The sequence below is a fragment of the Castor canadensis genome, chromosome 5 (assembly GCF_047511655.1).
Source record: "Castor canadensis chromosome 5, mCasCan1.hap1v2, whole genome shotgun sequence".
Classification (NCBI taxonomy): Eukaryota; Metazoa; Chordata; class Mammalia; order Rodentia; family Castoridae; genus Castor; species Castor canadensis.
Window position 1 is genome coordinate 74,271,633 of NC_133390.1, and position 19,931 is coordinate 74,291,563.

The 19,931-nt window shown below is 38.9% G+C and overlaps 1 protein-coding gene across 1 annotated transcript; it reads right to left on the reverse strand.

The window, feature by feature from the left end:
* Positions 1-2,531: 2,531 nt before the first annotated feature.
* On the reverse strand, positions 2,532-19,931 carry Rnf168 (ring finger protein 168). The gene is made up of 6 exons (XM_020176476.2): positions 19,631-19,931; positions 16,660-16,736; positions 12,601-12,780; positions 10,488-10,609; positions 8,746-8,827; positions 2,532-5,486 (listed from the first exon to the last, which is right to left on the reverse strand). Exons 1-6 carry the CDS (start codon positions 19,929-19,931, stop codon positions 4,545-4,547), a joined length of 1,704 nt encoding a protein of 567 aa, XP_020032065.2. The 3' UTR covers positions 2,532-4,544.

The following is a 19,931-nucleotide window of genomic DNA, read 5'->3' on the forward strand; positions in this document are numbered from 1 at the left end:
ATCTTGTTAGGAGTTAACTTGACTCCAGTCTCCATTAAATCCATTTTTAAAGTTTTTAAGCATACACTGCAAGGGGTGCCTTTATTATGATTTCCACCCATTTCCTCCTGTTACCAGATGTTAAGACAGAAATGGAGGAGTAGGGAGATTTGGAGAAGAGGTAAGGGCTCCTCTTCTCCAACACACATAGAACAATATGTGCCCCTTATTGGTGGTTACCTAGCCAGGAACTGCACCTACACAGGGTCTTCACTTACTTCCTCCATCTCCCCTCTCGGGGATTCATGCATTTTTTAGCTGTAGTGAGTCTGTGTAGTCCTCCATGCCAGAGGCACTGTTAGGGCTCACCCTGACCACTTGAGTTTGCCATGGACCTGAGGATTGGGACTCCAGATTCATTTTGTAGCCAGGCCATGTTTCAGACTCTCCCACACATACACATTTATGCTCGCACATTTCCGCCCTGCTCCCTGAACATGCTTTCATACTCAATAGGACTACTTGGGTGTCTCTGCAAGGTGATTAGGCTCCCCTTCTGCCTGGGTTCTTACCAGTCTGATGGGCAGGGCTCCCAATTGGTTCCTGAGCCTTTTCTGGGTATCTTTGTGCAATCAAGATTTGTTCTCTGGTGTGCCAGGAGAGGTGAGTCCCTCTGTTGGATCAATAGGTCTGTTGGTGCCTGGCAGGATGCTCTACTGACATACTGGGGATGCCGAGTCCCAGCGTCAAGAAGAGGAAAACACCATCTGTGAATCCCAGACAAACCCCCAGAAATGTTGTGGGATATTCAAGCAGGGAAACGGGACACCAAGGCTTTTTAGGAAGCAGTATTTATTAGCATGCCGGCAGCAGCTCAGTGGATTCCCATCCAAAGACTGAGCCCCGAGAACAATGGGGCCTTGTCTTATATACCCTTGCAAGCAGGGTACAGAAGCAAGAAGCAAAGTTTAACCCGTATATGGTTGTTTGGATCTCTATTGACTGCTTCACCCTCAGTGCTACGTGACCTTCCTCACATTCAAATTCTGCTGTTGTCCCCTCCTCCCTGCTACATCTTGAATTTTTTTAACTCTCTTCATGTGTAAGATTTTTAAAACTTGCCATCCCTTATTACGTTTCTAATCATGAACATTAAGGTCATTTCTAAGCTTATTATTACAAACAATGCCATAGCATTTTTTGTGTATGTTATTCTGCATTCATGTGAAGACAACTCAAATTCCTGGAGGTAGAATTGTTAAGTTTACCTCCAGAGGAACTTTCCATTTTGGACTCATACCAAGCAATGGTTTGGTATGAATGTGCAGTAAGAATGCCTATTTCCCCTTTTCCCACTTTGTGTGTATGTGGTGCTGGAGACTGAACTAGGATCTTGCACATGACAGCCAAATGCTCTAGCCCTGAGCTGTATCCCCAGCCCCCCACACTCTTGCAAGATTAAAAAACATACCACATAATATGTATGAAGAAAACAAAACAGAACAAAAATCCTTTGTCACTTCTGAAGAAAATTTATATGACATTATCCATTTTTTTTTGGTGGTATTGGTTTTTTTTCTTTTTTTTGGAGCGGGGGGGTGGTGCTGGGCCTCACACTTGCTAGGCAGGCATGTACCACTTGCCTCTCCACCACTCCACCAGCAAAAATAAATAAATTAATTAATTAAATTAAATTTTGGATGACACTGGGAGATTTGCACTCAGGGCTTTACACTTGCCAGGCAGGCACTTTACTGCTTGAGTCATGTCTCCAGTCCAAAACAAACAAACAAACAAAAACAGATTGGGGTGAGGAGAACATGGATGGAGGATGGGAGAGTTTGGAGGTGGGAGGGTGAGAGGTTTAAGCCAGGGAGGAGGTGAACATGATCAAAAAACTTCATATGCATATATGAAAATAGAGTAATAAAAACTGTTTAGAAATTGAGGCAGAGGTGTAACAGTAATAGAGGGGTGAATAAGATCAAATACATTATATGCATGTATGGAAATATCACAATGAAACCCCTCTGTGAATTAATATATGCTAATAAAAAGATAAAAAAAAAAAAGCAGAGTGTGGTGGTACACATCTGTAATCTCAGCTAGGCAAGAGGCAGTTAGAATTATGGTTAGAAACTGGCCCTGGTTAAAAAACGTGAGAGAGGTTCAGTTGGTGGAGTGCCTCCCTAGCAAGTGCAAGGCCCTGAGTTTCATCCCCAGTATCACCAAAAAATTTAAAAATAAGGTCTTTGTGATGAATTGCAATTATTTGTTCCCTCAGCTGCCATGTCTTCAAACTTTGCTTTAGATGGTTCTGCTATGAAAATCTTAATTTCCTTAATGTTTATTACTTTGCAGTGCTGGGGACTGAACCCAGGGCCTTGGGCATACTAGGCAAGTGCTCTATCACTGAGCTACATTCTCTGCCCGTTTTTTATAAGACAGGACTTTGTTATGTAACTGAGGTTTGCAATCCTCCTGCCTCAGCCTCCCAAGTACTGGGATTACATAGCCAATTATTACTTAATGTATAGTAAAATATACAAAAGTCAGTTTTTAATAATTCCTTTAATTCTCAGATTCTCAACATCTGCATTGCTGTAGTATCAAGAAATGATACATTCCCATCTCTTTCACAAAATGAGAGGAAAAAATAGAACATTTTTTGTTAGTTTCTAACAAAAAGCCACACATGGTAGAAATAGCAGAAAGGCCAATAGAGAAATTAAAATTTATCTTAAAACCAACTGGCCAGGAAAACTTCTTCATAGACAAGTGGTTAAATATATCAATTTTAAATATATCATACCATGGGCTAATTTTTTCTTTCTTTTCTGGTCATGAACTATTTCAGAAAGACTTAATTAGGTAACTTTTAACTCAAGGAGTTCCAGCAGTGTCTACCTTAAAACATTAAGTGAAACTGCTCACTCAATTGAACATTGAATATCAATTAAGTATTGCTCTGGTAAGACAAATATTAGTCTGTTTCAGACAAATTTGGTTAGTTTCTAACTACACTTCACTACAATCATTATTCACAGAATTTTTTTTGAGAAAGGATAAACTTTAAATTTGCAGAGTTCGACCCAATCAGTAGTCACATAGATGCCATCATATATGCAAAAAATGGCTGAATTTTGTGAATTCCAGTCACAAAATCTGAAAGAAAAAAAATTAATGACAAATAAAAATACTGACAAATTAAAGCTAGAATTCATGCCAGGATGTTTTATTGTATAATTACATTAAACAAGTGAGTTAGACATCAGCAGAAATGCTGGTAAAACTATTGTTTGCTTAAAGTTGTTCCTATTAACGAAACAAAAGCTCAATAGACTCTAAGTTAAATTTCACAAAATGAAATCAATACCTTTTAACTAAACTTTCAGGAATGAGATAGGGCAAAACCCGTGCATCCTGTACTGAGGCACTGGGGTTTGAACTCAGGGCCTCATGCTTTCTAGGCAGGTGGTCTTACAGGTGGCCATGCCACCAGCCTATTCAACAAGGTCTCGCCAGCTATTTGCCCCAGACTGGCTTCAAACCACAATCCTGATCTCTGCCTCCTGAGCAGCTAGGATCACAGGTGTGAGCCACCAGTGCCCAACTGCATCATACTTTCTATTTCTGTCCATAAACACAAAGTCGAGTCAATAGAGTAGTAATATAAGGAAGTAAACACATGGTTGTTTCAGGTTCTACAACATATTGTCATATAACTTTCCTACAGTAAATCCCCCCTCCCCCCCTTTTTTTGGAACCAATCAATAGAAATGTGAATTCCCCAAAATTGAAATAATTTTGATTTTTACACCAGACACTAGTCAAAAGCTGTGAAACTAAAATGTTTTCTGTGCCATTTAGCAAAGGAAGAGGGAGAACATTATGTCCAAAGGCACCTGCTACTCCATCTGGATCATTGTGATTACCCATTCAGTTTCAATGCCCCAAACTGCCATTCTGCCCCAGCCCCCATCCCAACTCTTAACTTCTGCAGAAAGAATCTAGTTTCCTTTCTGTAACTGAATTTCAATTTTCTAGAAAACTTGGATTTAATGTTGATCCTAATCCATTTTAAGGAAATGGTTATAATGCTTAAAATTTAACTACACTAGAGATGAAAACTAGTTACTTTAGTGTTATGATACATTTTGAGTATTCCTTAAACTTTTAAACCCTACATGAACTCCTTAGTCACTTGATGTAGTATTACTTGCTTTGATTACTATTCATGACAATAAGAGCAAAAAGGCCATAAAACATGCATTTTTGGAAAGAGAATGGCTCTTGAAGACTTCTTGGGCTTGATTAAAGCATTTTTATATCCATAAAGACTGTCAAATTTAGTACACATCACAGTCACTAATAATGAAGGATAAGAACCTTTGCTTATCACTTAGTTTTGCAGAAACACATTAGTACATCTTTAGTTCTTTAGCTAACGATAATGACTGTGCCTACAGAGTAGAAAGTGACAAATTTATAAAGATTCTGTAACAGAAAAAAGAGCTTTACAACCCAGATTTACTAGGTTACAAAACACTCCCTTTACTCACACATTACTTTGTGTATCTCTGAAACATTTGAAAAATACTTTTCTGTGAATTACTAGGCTGTAGGGAATAAGTACTTTTAGTTACATTACAATTGTTTCTAGTAGAACTTGGCATCTTTCTTCCATTAACTGAATGCTTCAACTGGGTTTTGAAAGCAGGTTGCCAATTTTCATCTCTTGAGCCTCTCTGGGGTCTCGAATGCTCTGTACCAGTTTGCTTTTTGAAGTTCCTATCTTTGGAATTCTTCCTCTGTCCATTTAGCAGTATGTCTGGAGGTGATGATGTACGTAACTGATACTCATCTGGGGATCCTTTCTGCCGGTTTGGTGTCAGTTGTTCTTTATCTACCTCTTTCTGAAGTTGTAAGGCTAATAATCTGTCCTGTTCTTCTTGTTTGCGTCTCTCAAAAAGTAGATGCTCCAAATCAATCAGTTTTTGCGTAAATTTTTTTTCTGTTTCCTCTTGATCTGAGGAAGATTTGGGGTACATTTTCCTTCTTTTTGTAGGAAAGCATGTATCCCTGACTGCTTCAAACAAAGATTCCTCATTTTTTCTTGTGGACGTATCTTTACTGATCAGTAAGTGAGACTCTTCATTTTCGGCTGGAACTGTGTTGTCTCCAATATTCTGTGTCATACCTGACATAGTACACCCATTCTCTGTTTTGCCACAAGGCTTAACTGCAGCTTCATCAGAGCAGGGAACTTTGGTTTTAGGTCCCTCGTGATTTACGATACATAACTCTTTATCATGATTACTTGATCTTGTTTTGACTTTTCCTTCAAGGTACTGTTCTGCATCACAGGCACATAACCATGGCACAGGTGACTCTAGTAAAGACTTTGCACCTTGTTCTTGAGTTTCAGGGCATAATTGGGGAGAAAGCGTTGGCATATCTTCTTCAGTTTTGGTGTCTTGGCTCTTCACATCACCACAGTCAATTTCCTGTAGAAAACAGAAAATTACTGAGTATACAAGGGGAAAACATCAAATCATAGTATGTAAGTCTAATCATTTGGACACTATAGCTGCCCTGTCACTATACATTATTAAGTATTACCAGTAAGGGATGTTCTGTCTACCTATCTGTCTCCATGCTGGGGATCAAACACAGGTCCTTGCACATGCTAGGCAAGTACTGTACTCTGAGCTACATTCCTAGCCATAATCTTTTTTTTTCCTTTTGGTGGTATTGGGGTTTGAAATCAGGTCCTTGTGTTCTACTGTTATAGGAAACTCAAACAGAGACACGGGACTCTTAGGTGAGGAAGCAACACTTTATGCTAGCGCAGAATCAGTGTACTCGTGTTCAAAGGCTGAGCCCCAAAAACAAAGGGGTCTTACCTTATATACCCTTGCAAGCAGGTTACAGAGGCAAAAGGCAAGGATTAACCCATATGTGGTTATATGTAACTCTGTTGGCTACTTCACCCCCAGTGCTACATGACCTTCTTCACATTTTAGATTTTTAAGTTTTATCTCTCTGCTATGCCATCCCTTCCCCACTAGTACTTTATCAGAACACTGGCCTGTTTCTTTTCTGGCCCTCCTCCTTGCTACACTACCACTTGTGCCACACTTTTAGTCCTTTTTTGCTTTAGTTATTTTTCAGATAGGGTCTTGTGCTTTTAGCCAGGGGCTGGCCTTGGATTGGGACTTTCTTATCTAAGCTTCCTGCACAGCTATAATTATAGGCATGCATGCCTGTCTTATTTTGTTGAGATGGGCCTTATCTGAGGACTGGCCTTGAAACTTGATCCTCCTGATCTCTGCCTCCTGTGTAGATGGGATTACAAATGCAAGTCACCATACCCAGTCAACTAGTTAGTTAATTTATCTTTCTGTCTCTCGCTCTTCTTTTTTTTTTTTTTTGTGGCACTGAGGGCTGAAACCCAGGTCCACGCACATAATAATTCTTTCTAAATAGTACTTTTATCCTGTGTGCCAACTTAGATTACGATATTCATTCACTTTCAATTCCATGAAAACCTACAGATATTATTATTATATTATTATTACATAGCATATTATAGTTGGCTGATAACTGGCACCAGGGTCTGACCCTTAGCTGAGGGGTTTTTCACTCCTTTCTGTGCTGTGGACTCTCTTTTGGTATTTTAGTGAAGCTTTCAGAGTGACCTCTTCTGAGAACACTTTATTTACTTTGAAATGAGGTCACCAATACTGTTAACAGTACCATGGTTTGCTATCTACATTCAATTAAAAGAGACACTAAAATTAGAGGTTATAGAAAGGCTTTGTGGGGAGGGATAAAGGAGAATGATGGAGGGAGGGAGTTCAACTATAATACATTATAAGAACTTTTTGTAAATGTTACAATGTACCCCCAGTACAACAATATAATAATAATAATAAAGAATTCTTAAGAAAAAAAGGGTTTGATGCTGAGTACCAGCGGCTTACACCTGTAACCCTAGCTACTTAGGAGGCAGAGATCAGGAGGGTTGTGGTTCAAGGCCAGCCAGCCCAGGCAACAAAAGAGAGACCCTATTTCAAAAATACCCAACACACAAAAAAGGCCTGGCAGAGTGGCTCAAGTGGTAGAGCACCTGCCAAGCAAGTATGAAGACCTGAGTTCAAGCCCCAGTACTGCACAAAAAACAAAACAAAAAGGCTTCGATTAGAATTTTGTCTCAAAACAAAAACTACTCCTTTATGTTGGAGTCACCTATTCTTTTGCCTATTTTGATTACCGCCTATCAGTCCTGATGGTTGTTTTTAATGAACCAATGTGGTTTAGATTGGCCAGATTCTAGAATGCTCACTCAGTTTTGCTGTGAATATGGTATTGGGGCAGGAAAATATCCCAGCCTATAATGCTTCTTCCATCAATCCTTAGTTCCAGTATGAGCTGCACTATCTGGACTTAAAACCTTCCTTTTAATAGCTTATTTCAGGGAGTTTAAGCAAGTCTCTTACATGCTTTGTGCCTCAGTTTCCTTAAGTATAAAATGGGTACAAGGTTAATTACTTTACAGATTGCTAGTTGAGATGAAGATTAAAGACATCTATAAACACATGGCAAATAGTGAGTGTTCATTAAATGTTAGGTGGTATAAATTATCTAGCTGAATTGAAAAGATGTTAGGAACCTGTGAGGAAGGAGTTAACAGAAGTTCTAGGTGGGTAGCTGGTCGGAGGTGGTTCACACCTGTAGTCCTAGCTACTTAGGAGGCAGAGGTCAGGAGGATCACAGTTCGAAACCAGAACAGGCAAATGGTTTGTGAGACCCTATTTCAAAAAAAAAAAAAAACCCTTCACAACAAAAGGGCTGGTGGAGTGGCTCAAGGTGTAGGCACTGAGTTCAAGCCCCAGTATTACACACACACACACAAAATTAACATTGGGATGAATTCCCATAATAGTAAAATGTCACCTGTGTTACTAAGCCACACAGCTTATGGTAAAAGGGACCCTTGACCAATGAACTGCATAAGAACACTCTAAAAATACCTAGAAGGAAGCCAAAGCTTGAAGTAACTTATAATTCTTTTGACTGGGTGTGTTTCTTTCCAGGACCTGTGGACACTACACCCTTCACTATTACCAGAAGTAATTAACATTCATTCATTCATGTGAGACAGGTCTCACTATGTAGCCCAGATTGGCATCAAACTTGTGATCCTCCTGCCTCAGCTTCCTGGGTGCTGGTATTCTAGGTGTGTACCACCATACGCACTTGTTTGGTCTTGTTCCTAGGCCCTCACTTAGAAATGTGGCTAAGGGCTCCTGCTCAATGCTTGATGTTGCCTACTAGCACACTTTATTTCCCATCATAAAATCTTCGAAGTGAAGTTGGTGCTTCAGTTCTGCAAGTTAGCTTATCTAGGTCAGGCATCAGGAAACTATGGCACATGGGCTAATCCAGCTTGCTACCTATATATGTAGAAATTCTACTGGAAGCACAGATAAGCTCATTTCTTTACATACTGACTATGGATTTTGTCACACTAAACATCATGGTTGAGTAGCTGTGAAAGACTGTATTGATGGCAAAGACTAAATTATTTCTACCTGCCTTCAGAGAAAAGGTTTGTTGATCCCTAGTGTACGTGAACCTAAGATGACGAAGGAAAGGTATTCCATTAACCATGGTGCCCTAAAAACGTTAGGAAACTGCAGGAACCAGTAATCTATGGCATTAATAAATGCCTGACCAAGGATATCTTCGGTATCAACGTACCTTATATACAGAGTTTTCCCTGTCTTTTTGTACAACTTCAGGCTGTGATGGTGACCCAAATTGAGATTTAGGAGATAAATACCTTAAAAAAAAAAAAAAGTTATTTGAATGCTTTGAAAGCCATGATATGTATTCAACATCGTAAAGTCAGATTAACTACTTATGTCTAAGTTATGTCTGGTTTGCTGACTGGCTAATTTGTCACAGAGTATTTCTTTTCCAAGTCTCAGGCTTTTTTTTTTTTTTTCCCAATACCAGGGCTTGAACTCAGAGCCTATACCTTGAGCCACTCCACCAGCCCTTTTTGTATTAGGTATTTTGTACAGTCTTGTGAACTATTTGCACAGGCTGGCTTCAAACCTCAATCCTCCTGATCCCTGCCTCCTGAGTAGCTAGGATTACAGGTGTGAGCAACCAGTGCCTGGCACATTTTGGTTTTTAACACCAAAACTTAAACCTTGAGTATTGCAGGACTGGGGGTGTAGCTCAGTGGAAAAGCATTTGCCCAGAATGCTTGAGGTCCTGGGTTCCATTTGCAGCTCTAAAAAGCAAACAAACAAAAAAGGTCAAGCTGGGTGCCAGTGGCTCATGCCTGAATCCTAGTTACTTGGGAGGCTGAGATTGGGAGGATCAGGGTTTGAAGCTAGCCCCAGGCAAATAGTTCTCCAGACCCTATCTCAAAAACAAAAAAACCCATCTCACAAAAAGGGCTGGCGAAGTGGCTTAAACTATAAAAGCATCTGCCTAGCAAATGTGAGGCCCTGAGTTCAAACCCCAGTGCTACCAAAAAAATATAAAGTCAAAAGTAAATGTTTAACTCTTGAAGAAAAAATTTTTATACTCGGATAGCATCAAAAAATGGAAGACTATATAGTCTTTCCAAAATTAACAGAAATGACATTTTAAGTCAGGAGAAGAGTATTTGCATTTCTTTGTTATACCAGAAACAGGCTGTTTACTACATTTTTTTCTTAAAATATGTATAGCCTGAGAAAACAGCTTTCAGTTTTCCTGCAGGGCTATGCACTGAATCCAGAGCCTCCTGCATGCCAACAACACACTTGTAACTATTTCTTTATGTTTTTCTACTCAGGAGGTGGAGACTGGGAGGACAGAAGTTTGAGGCAAGTCTGCCAAAAAGTTCCTAAGGTCCCATCTCAACCAATAAAAACTGAATGTAGTGGTAAGTGCCTACCATCCCAGCTATTTGGGAAGTATAAACAGGAAGATAGCAATCCAGGCCAGTCTGGGCATAAAGCAAGACCCTATCTCCAAAATACCCAGAACAAAAAGGACTGGGGATATGGCTCAAGTGGTAAAACAACTTCCTTGCAAGCGTGAAGCCCTGAGTTCAAACCCCAATACCATAAAAAAATAAACAAAAAAACCCAAAAAAAACCAAAAAAAGTGCAAATCTGCCCAAAAAAAGTATTCGGGAGAAAAGCATGCCAAGTTTCACATCTCTTTTCATGTTAGCCAGGAAGGAAGTATTAAGTAATTCTTTTCACTTCTTAAAAATATTTCTTTGGAGTACTGGGCATTGAATTCAGGCCCTTGCACATGCTAAGGAAACTGAGTTACATCCCCAGTCCTTTTGTTCACTTTATACCAACCTTAGATTATCTTCAGGGTTTCATGCAAGTTCACAGAAAAACCTTTGATAATTAGTGGTCAATAGGAACAAAAAACTCAAGGGTACACAGTAGACAGTCAATAAATAATTGACAGTCATATTCACTTACTTCTGAATATCTCCAGTGTTTCTTTCTTTGTTCTTATTTTTCTTTTGTGACTTGGCTGTGACTGGATCAGATTTTCTGGAACTCAAGGGAGAAGCCAAGGTATTTCCCTCAAAGAAATTGTTCTTCAACAATAAGAAAAGCATAAAAGACATTATTAAAGAGAACTTTACGATGAAAGAAACTATGGATTAGATTAATTCAGAATCCATAGAAACTTTAGGAATCATCCTTATATTTAAGTTCTGTAATTCTTTGAAGCATACTGAACATGAATGAACTCTTTCTTCATTATTATCCCTTAAATGATACAATACAGCAACTATTTACGTTGTATTAGATATAAATGACTTGAGTATCCTAAACAAAATTAAGTTCATCTAAGTTAGCCTAAATTACATTTTTACTATACAATATGAAGCACACAAAAAAGTCATGAAGATAGTAATCTCACTAGCTAATAGTTTCATGTAATTACAACTACCTTAATCTGTAGAGAAAGCTCAAAGAGCTATGGATACCAGGAGTAAAAGTTATTCCTACTTAGAAATTAACTTGTTGTAATTGTTCACTATCATCAAACCATTACACTAAGGCCAAAAAATTATTGTAAAATTTTTGATGGTATTAGGGTTTAAACTCAGGGCACTCAACTTACTAGGCAGGCACACAACCTCGTGAGCTATACCCTCATCCCAGTAAATCTACTCTTACAATCACATGTGAGAACTACAAGGATTGAAATAACAGTTATTTGAACCAGGAACCAGCTCATACCTGTAGTCCTACCTACTTGGGAGGCTAAGATTAGGAAAATCGCAGTTCAAGGCTAGCCCAGGCAAATAGTTTGGGAGACCCCATCTCCAAAATAACCTGAGTAAAATGGACTGGAAATGTAGCTCAAACATTACAGCATCAGCTTTGCAAGTGTGAAGCCCTGAGTTCAAACCCCAGTCCCACCAAGGATACTTTTTTTTTTTTTTTGCAGTACTGGGGCTTGAATTCAGGGCCTTCACCTTGAGCCACTCCACCAGCCCTATTTTTTGTGAATGGTTTTGTGAGATAGGGTCTCATAAACTATTTGCCTGGGCTGGCTTCAAACTGTGAGCCTCCTGATCTCTGCCTCCTGAGTAGCTAAGATTACAGATATAAGCTCCCAGTGCCCAGCTAAGAATAGATACTTGAAAGACAAGGTATAGGTGACTACAAATTCTCAACATTTTTTCTTCCCTATTAACATTTATTATACCATTGACCAATGTCTTTAATTTCCTGATGTGTTTCTCAATGTACTCTACTCAAATTGAAAACAGAAAGGATACTTAAAAATAGGCATCCAACCCACAAAACTTGAAAATATTATGATGAACGGTAGCATTCTCAAAAAAGGAAAAATTATCCCAATTCTAAGTAAATCTCACTTTGGTGATTATACTTTAAGGTATGTGTTGTTTGAAAGCAAAGGGATCATTTTCAGAGGTTCTCCAACTAAATGTCTGACATCCTCAGATGACTCTTAGCAGCCCCTAAGTCTCACCTGCAGAGATTCCAATTCAGAAGATTTCAATTTGTACTTTAAGAGTGAGTGTGTACTTTAAAAGAATCCCAGGTGATTCCTCCAGGTTCTTTTAAGCCACTGGGTGCTACCATCCTTTGGTCTTAAAGTATGTGTTTTATAATTCTGCCTTTCATTTCTCATAGGAAGCAATCTAACAAAAGTAAGATAATATAAAAATGTCTCATATACCAAAGTTTGTTATTAAAAAGTTTTGTATTAAATAGAGCAAAAATATCCTGAATAGCTTCTAATTATGATAGTTTCTTCAGTTCTTTGAAAACCACATAGTGAAAGCAATAGGGATGATAATATTTAATAGTTCTCTCCTAAAACTTACCATTATTGCAGGGCACCAGTAGCTCACACCTGTAATCCTAGTTTTTTGGGAGGCAGAGATCAGGAGGATCTCAGTTCCAGGCCAGCCCAGGCAAAAAATAAGACCCTATCTCAAAAATACCCAACACAAAAAAGGGCTGGTAGAGTGGCTTAAGTGGTAGAGGGCTTGCCTAGCAAACATGAAGTTCTAAGTTCAAACCCCAGTACCACCCAAAAACTTACAATATTAATACTCAGTTTTCTTGCTAGCTCTTCATCATTTTTCAGTTGTTCTTCCATCTCACTTCGCCTTTGTGCTGCCTGTCTTTTTTCCTCTTCTTCGTCCTCTGCCAACAATCTCTGTATATATTCTTCACTGGCCTTGTTTTCTTCTTCCTCAGTGGCTCTACGTTCTGCCTCCACCTTAAAAATTAATAAAGAACATGCTTCTCTGAACTTTTTAACATACTTGCAATATTTCATAATAAGAATATTAAAGTACAAAAAAGAACAAATTGGCATTAATTTGATTATCTCAAATGAAGCACAAATCTGGAGAGGCAAATTCCTGTAGAACAAACAGTTCAAGAAGGTTCACTCGAAGGTTTACTCAGGAAGCCTTCCCTAGTTAGTTCAATGAAACCTTGATCAAGACCCATACCTCTTCTCTTGTCAGTCATTATCACAGTTTCTAGGACACTGCCACACATTTGTGGAAGTTTTTCTTGGTAATACTTTCCTCAGTTTATGTAATGCCATGTTCCAAGTAAGGAAGACTTACCTTCCTGAACCAAACCTTAGCAAAAAGGACAGAATGATCAACACTGACCTATACTAATCAGGACCTATCCTTGAAATCAGGATCAATCCCAAACACAGTGAGCAGGAACCGAACAAGTCCTGAACAAGCAGCCACGATGGCCATTGCATGATTTGCAGGGAAGGAAATGGACACAGAAAAGCAAATAACTTTCTTGGATCAGTAAATGGCAGAGGTGAGAGTGCAATTCAGATTCTAGGGGCTAAGGCCATGCTTGTAGTCATTGAACCATATTGCCTAAAAGAAGTAATTATAAGAACCATGTTAACAATCCAAGGTTCTGATTCAAGAATAAGTCTAATTCAAGCAAATGAAGCATAAGGGAACTTTTGTTCAAGAACTTCCATGCTGCTGGTGGCTCAGGTCTGTAATCTTAGCTACTTGGGAGGGTGAGATCAGGATGATCACGGTCTGAAGCCAGCCCGGCAAATAGTTCACAAGACTCCTATCTCCAAGATAACCAGAGCAAAAAGGGCTGGAGATGTGGCTCAAAGGGTAGAAGTCCTACTTTGTAGGTGGTGAAGCCAAGTTCAAACCCCAGTCCCACCAAGGGAAAAAAAACAATTTCTGTATTAAGTTTTCTTGCTCTTAAAAGAAAGCTACGGAGGGCTGGGTTCAGTGGTTTACACTTGTAATCCCAGCTACTTGGGAGGAAGAGATAGGAGGATGGCGGATCAAGGCCAGTCCAGGTAAAAAAGTTAGCAAGACTGTATGTCAAAGAACAAGCCAGGTGGGTGACACATGCCAGTAATCCATAATGTGAGAGGTATAGGTACCAGGATCACTATCCCAGGCCTGCCCTGGCAAAAAGTTTGCAAGACCCTATCTGAAAAAAATGGCAAAAAAGCAAAAAAGGGTTTGGGGTGTGGCTCAAGTGGTAGACTGTCTGTTTAGCAGGCGTGAGACCCTTAGTTCAAACCCAAACACCATCAAAAGTAAGTAAGAAAAGCCACAAGAGAAAAATCTCTACATTATTTTTGAAATTATACACTCATCTTGCTACTGGCCTAAGGATAAAACCAGCTCACAAAAGTTAGCAAAGAAATGGAGATACAGCTCAGGAAGAAACCAACCCTGAAGTCCATACTATCTCTGAAATTCTGATTATAATTTTCGTATTGTTTATATAAGTTTGAGTTTTCTTTTTCTTTTTTTGTGGTACTGGGGACCAAACCCAGGATTTCATATACTTGGGCAAATGCTTTACCACTAAGCTATAACCCAACCTAGGTTTTCTTTCCTTGTAGGAAAAAACACCCTATACCACTTGAGCCACTCCACCAAGCAGAGTGCGTGATTGATGTCCTAAGTTCAAGCCCCAGTAATATAAAAAATAAAGTTAAAAGCATCCTATAGAGTCCATTCTCACTGTATTGTAAGGATTAAGTTATTCCTTTAAAAATCCTTACGTATGACACTACTTGGACAACATGCTCAGTTATGTTAGCTAACATAATTACTGATTAGGTCTTTTAGACCTGCACAGTTCAATACAGTAGCCACAAGTTACAAGTATCCACTGAGCACTTGAAATGTAGCTAATCCAAATTTCATTTTATTTTATTTAGTCATTTATTCATATGTGCATACATTGTTTGGGCCATTTCCCCCCCACCGCCCTCCACTTCCTCCCTCTGCCCCCTCCCCCCTTGCTTCTAGGCAGAACCTGTTCTGCCTTCTCCTCCGATTTTGTTGAAGAGAAAACATAAGTCATAATAAGAAAGACCTAGCATTTTTTTGTTTGTTTGCTTTGTTTTGTGTGGTACTGGGGATCAAACCCAGGGCCTTATGCATGCTAGGCAAACACTTAACCACTGAGCTACATCCCCAGCCCCAACATAGTGTTTTTGCTAGTTTGAGATAAGGATAGCTATATAGAGAGATTCGCAGATTGTTTCCATGCACTTGTGTATTACAACCCGAATTGATTCATCTCTACCAGATCTCTTCACTATCTCCCAGTCACCTTCCCATGGTCACCTCTGTCATTTTAAGGTTACTGTAATAGCTCCTCTACAGTGGACACATCAAACACTTTCAAGTTTTGGGTTTCCTACCTTTCCCTATTCCTCCTGTATGTGTTCTCCCCTTAGTGTGTGACCCATGTCCAATAATATTATTGAATTTGTTTTAGGCCAAATTACATTTTAAGTGCAAATATACAAAAGATTTTAAAGAAAAAATGGTAACATCTACCATTAATTTTTAAATATAACTACATTTAACTAAATTATAATTGTATATTGATTATATGATAAAGTAACATTTTAGATATACTTGGTTAAATACATTTAAATTAACTTTATCTTTTTAAAAAGTTTTTTTGGTCCCCTCCCACTACACCCTCCATGCCAGCTGGGGGTCAAATACAGGGCTTCCTGCATGCTAGGTAAGTACTCTAATACTGAGCTACATTCCCAGCCCTAATAGGATGATGTTGGAGTTAAAACTCAGGGCCTTATGCTAAGCGCTCTACAATTTGAGCCATGTTCCCAGCCCTCTTTGCTTTCAGTTATTTTTCATATAGGGTCTCCCACTTTTGCCAGGGGCTGGCCTTGGATTTTGATCTCCTACCTCTGCCACTGAATAGCTGGAATTATAGTCAACTTGTTCTTTGAGTTAGGGTCTCACTAACTTGTTTGCCCAGGCTGACCTTGAACCAAAATCCACCTAGCTCTACCTTCCAAGTAGCTAGGATTATAGGCATGAGCCACCACTTCTGGCCCTGTGAAAAAGTATTTTTTTAAAAATACAGTCACTGCCAGGCATCAGTGGCTCATTGCCTGTAATCCTAGATACTCAGGAGGCAGAGATCAGGAGGATCAGAATTCAAAGGCAGCCTGGGCAAGTAGTTCCACAGAGACCCCATCTTGAAAATACCCAACTCAAGCATGAGCCCTTGAATTTAAACCCCAGTACCACCAAACAAAGAAACAAACAAAAAAAAATACAGATACTAAGCAGAACACATGGATCACATCTGTAATCCTATAATCCTAGCTACTTGGGAGGCAGACACTGAGAGGGTACAGTTCTATTGGTCAGTACTGTTGACACTAAGCAGACCTGCAGTGTTCTCACAGGTTTCACTGCTAGCACTACACCTTCTTTTCCTGTATAGGAACTTCATGATTAGCCGTGATGAGATACTTTCCTCCTCTTAACTCACTAGTTTGCGTTCTGCAAGCTGAAAACTTCAGGAAAATGAAAGAAAGTCCCTCCATACTTACATGCATAGGAATTGCTATTACATAAAAACACCAAGTATGTAAATTAAAACTAGTTTATGACTATTTTGAATAAATGCTTAAACATGAAGCCTTTATATAAGGTACGTTAAAATTACTTCAATTTCAATACTGGTATGTATTGAAATTTACAAGCATATATAAAACTATATGTAAAATCGGAGAATGAACATACAAATTAAACAAACACACCCCCCACCCCCCAAAAAAACCCCAGAACTACTCAGCACTTACCTTGCTTATCTCCTCTTCATATTCTCTTCTCAGTTCCCCAGGTTGACTTAACAGACGAATTGGCTGATAGTCATCAACTGTTTCACATTAAAAAAGAAAATATTATAGGCAACACAGAACTGTATGACTAATTTTGGCCTCCCACTAAAACTATGTTAATATAAATGCAAAATAAAAATAAATTATATAAAGTTCAAAATTAAAATAAAATTGCTATGGCAATACTATCTTCTCTTGAAATTCTACTTTAAAAGACCCACAGTTTTTGGGTTCCAAGTGGCATACAAATACATATACTTGACCCTTCTTTTAGATACCATTAAAAGTAACAGTAAAGGATAGGACTGGCAATGTAGCCCAGTGGCAGAGCACTTGTCTAGAATGCATCGGACCCAGAGGTTTGATACCTACTACTTCAGAAAGAAACAAAAAACAAAGCTTTGGGTTTTTTTTAAACAAAAATCAAGTAAATATATCTATTTTTATCTAAGAGATTACAGAAGGGGGTCAAATCTCTCCCTCCCTCTCCCTCTCTCTCTCTCTCTCTGTGTGTATATATATATATTTTTTTTTTCCTCCCCTTTTTGAGACAGTATCTTACTATGTAGCCCAGATTGGCCTAGAACTTGTGATCCTCCTGCCTCAGCCTCCCTATAGCTAGAATTACAGGCATGTACAACTATAGCCAGTCACTAAGAAATTTAAATCAATTTTTTACAAAATGGGAAACCAACGGAATAGAGGTGAGTGATGTAGCAGAATGAAGGGAACATAACCTGTGGAAGGGAAGTACAGTTGAGGTGAGAGATATTCTGTCTCTATCTGCCAGAGAGCAGGTTATACCCAGAAATTTAATTAAGACAACAGAAGCTAGAGTAAAAAATGTGGGATCAAAATCAGGAGAATTCAAAGTTTTAAAATTTTGAAATGAAAATACTTCACTGAAGGCATTTCTGCCTGGTCATGTGCACAAGTACACACATGCATACTTCTTTTAAAGAAGAAACTGTCTAGAGACAGTCAGAACAATTTACACAGAAGGCAGCGATCCAAAACAAAGTCCTCTGCAATCTAGCAGTTATGGATGGCAAAAGCACAATGGCCGTGCGCAATGAATGATAACATTTCGTTCTTCTTCATGGCTGCATAAAATTCCATTGTGTATAGATACCACATTTTCTTAATCCATTCGTCAGTGGTGGGGCATCTTGGCTGTTTCCATAACTTGGCTATTGTGAATAGTGCCGAAATAAACATGGGTGTGCAGGTGCCTCTGGAGTAACCTGTGTTCTACCAGCCCTTTTTTGTGGGTTTTTTCAAGATAGGGTCTCACAAACTATTTGCCCAAGCTGGTTTCCAACAGCAATCCAGCAATCCCCCTGATCTCTGTCTCCTGAGTAGCTAGGATTACAGGTTCGAGCTACTGCCACCAGGCTGATTTAATCCTTTAAAAGAGTGTTAAAAAAAAAAAAAGTCATCTATAGTGTTACAGGTCAGGATAGTGGAAAGGGACAACAAGGAGAATCCAGGAATTCTGGGAAAGTTCTGGGGCCTCACAAGAATGCTGGTTACATATTTGTATTTACTTGTGTTATATGCCAATAACATTTACATGAAAAACAATACAAAGAGAATCACCTTCTGGAACTGAAAAGATCTGAAGAGATTCATAAGACCTCAAATGAAACAACCATTAGTAGAGAAAATTATAAAAATCAACTATATAAAGTCACTGGAACTCTTCCTAAGAGCATAGAGCAAATAAATGTTACACACACACACACAAACACACACACACACAGACACCAACCCTTCCAAATCACAGAAAAGTGAGTCTAGTTCTTCATCCACCCTGCTCCCACCCTCTGCCCCCAGCTCTACTCCCTATGGGTGTGGCCAAGAAGGGAGGAAAAAAAAAAACAGAAAACAAGTATTCAAATACTTGTTCTTATCAGCAATAATCAGATAACCAAAATGTGGCAAAATCCCACATGAGAGACTGGATAAACAAAACATAACACATGTATTCAAGCCAGAAACAAATAATTGTGATTCCACTTAATAAAATACCTAGAATAGGGAAATTCATAAAGATAGAGAACAGAGGTAACCATGATTGCTCAAGGATTAGTTTATCTGTAGTAGTGAAGTAGTTTTGGAAACATACTGGTGATGGTTACAGTGATGCCACTGAATTGTATACTTATAAACAGTTAAAATGGCACATTTTATTTACATGTATTAAAAAAATTAAAATACCAAAACCCATGAATTTTCACTTTAAATGGATGACTTATGTGGTAGCATAACTCAATAACACTTTTACCATAATAAAGTAAGTAAATAAAAATCAGGTATACCACAGCCCAGGCACTACAGCCAAAGCTTAAACAGGACACACTGAATGGCTTACTGCTTACCATACTAGAGGCAAGCTGCTAGAATCAAGTGTTAAGTTTGGGGCTCTTGGGTCAGCAGGCTTTGACTAAAAATGACTCAGCTAAATACAACTGGTAATAGGAAGCTATTTTTAAGCCTGCCACATTCCTAAGAGAACAAAATAGAGACTTAAATGAACGGAAATGTATAGACAAGTAAGTCGGAGAAAGTAATCTGAAGTAAAATATCAACACAGGAATTGATAAATTTTCTTCTGTTGCTGTACACTCGGACCACTGCTTATCTGTGATTATGTATAATTTTTTATACCAACAGGCAACTCCTTTTTGTTTCGTTCATTTTTAACTCAATCAGCAGCAGTCCAACTCAGCTTAGCCATTGTAACAGTGGACAAAATCTTGCCATTGACTTTAACGACATTTTGAGGGCCCATAAACCCAAAACCTCCCAGGACAACTTAGACAAATACTAATCAGATCCCCCTCACCTCTTTTTAAAATGGAAAACTGGTGGTTCACATTTTAAAGGATTTTGGGTTTTTCGGCAATAAACACGGTGGGTTTTTACTCACCAATTTCTTCTGATTCTTGCCCAGAGGCTCTAAGCTTGCATTCCTTTGGATAGTGCTTCTGAATTACCTCCCAGAGTTCCATGTTGATCAGAGAATTTCTTCGGGTATGGTACCGAGTCCACGAAGAGACTCGGCGGCGACAGAAGGGACAGCATAAATTCGCCTTTTCCACAGTTGACTGGAAGCACGAATTACAGAGCGTGTGGTTACAAGGGAGGGTTACGGGCTCCACGAGGATCTCCATACAGATCTGGCACTGGCATTCCGACAAGGAAGGGATGGCGTCTTTGGATACAGCCAT

Bases quoted from the DNA above. Each gene is read 5' to 3' on its own strand.
- Rnf168 (XM_020176476.2), bottom strand. From the start codon at position 19,931: ATGGCTGTATCCAAAGACGCCATCCCTTCCTTGTCGGAATGCCAGTGC. The intron at 16,737-19,630 runs GTGAGTAAAAAC...AATGTGAAACAG, and splicing joins GCAAGAATCAGAAGAAATTG to TTGATGACTATCAGCCAATT. The intron at 8,828-10,487 runs GTAAGTGAATAT...TTTTTTTTTAAG, and splicing joins AACACTGGAGATATTCAGAA to GTATTTATCTCCTAAATCTC.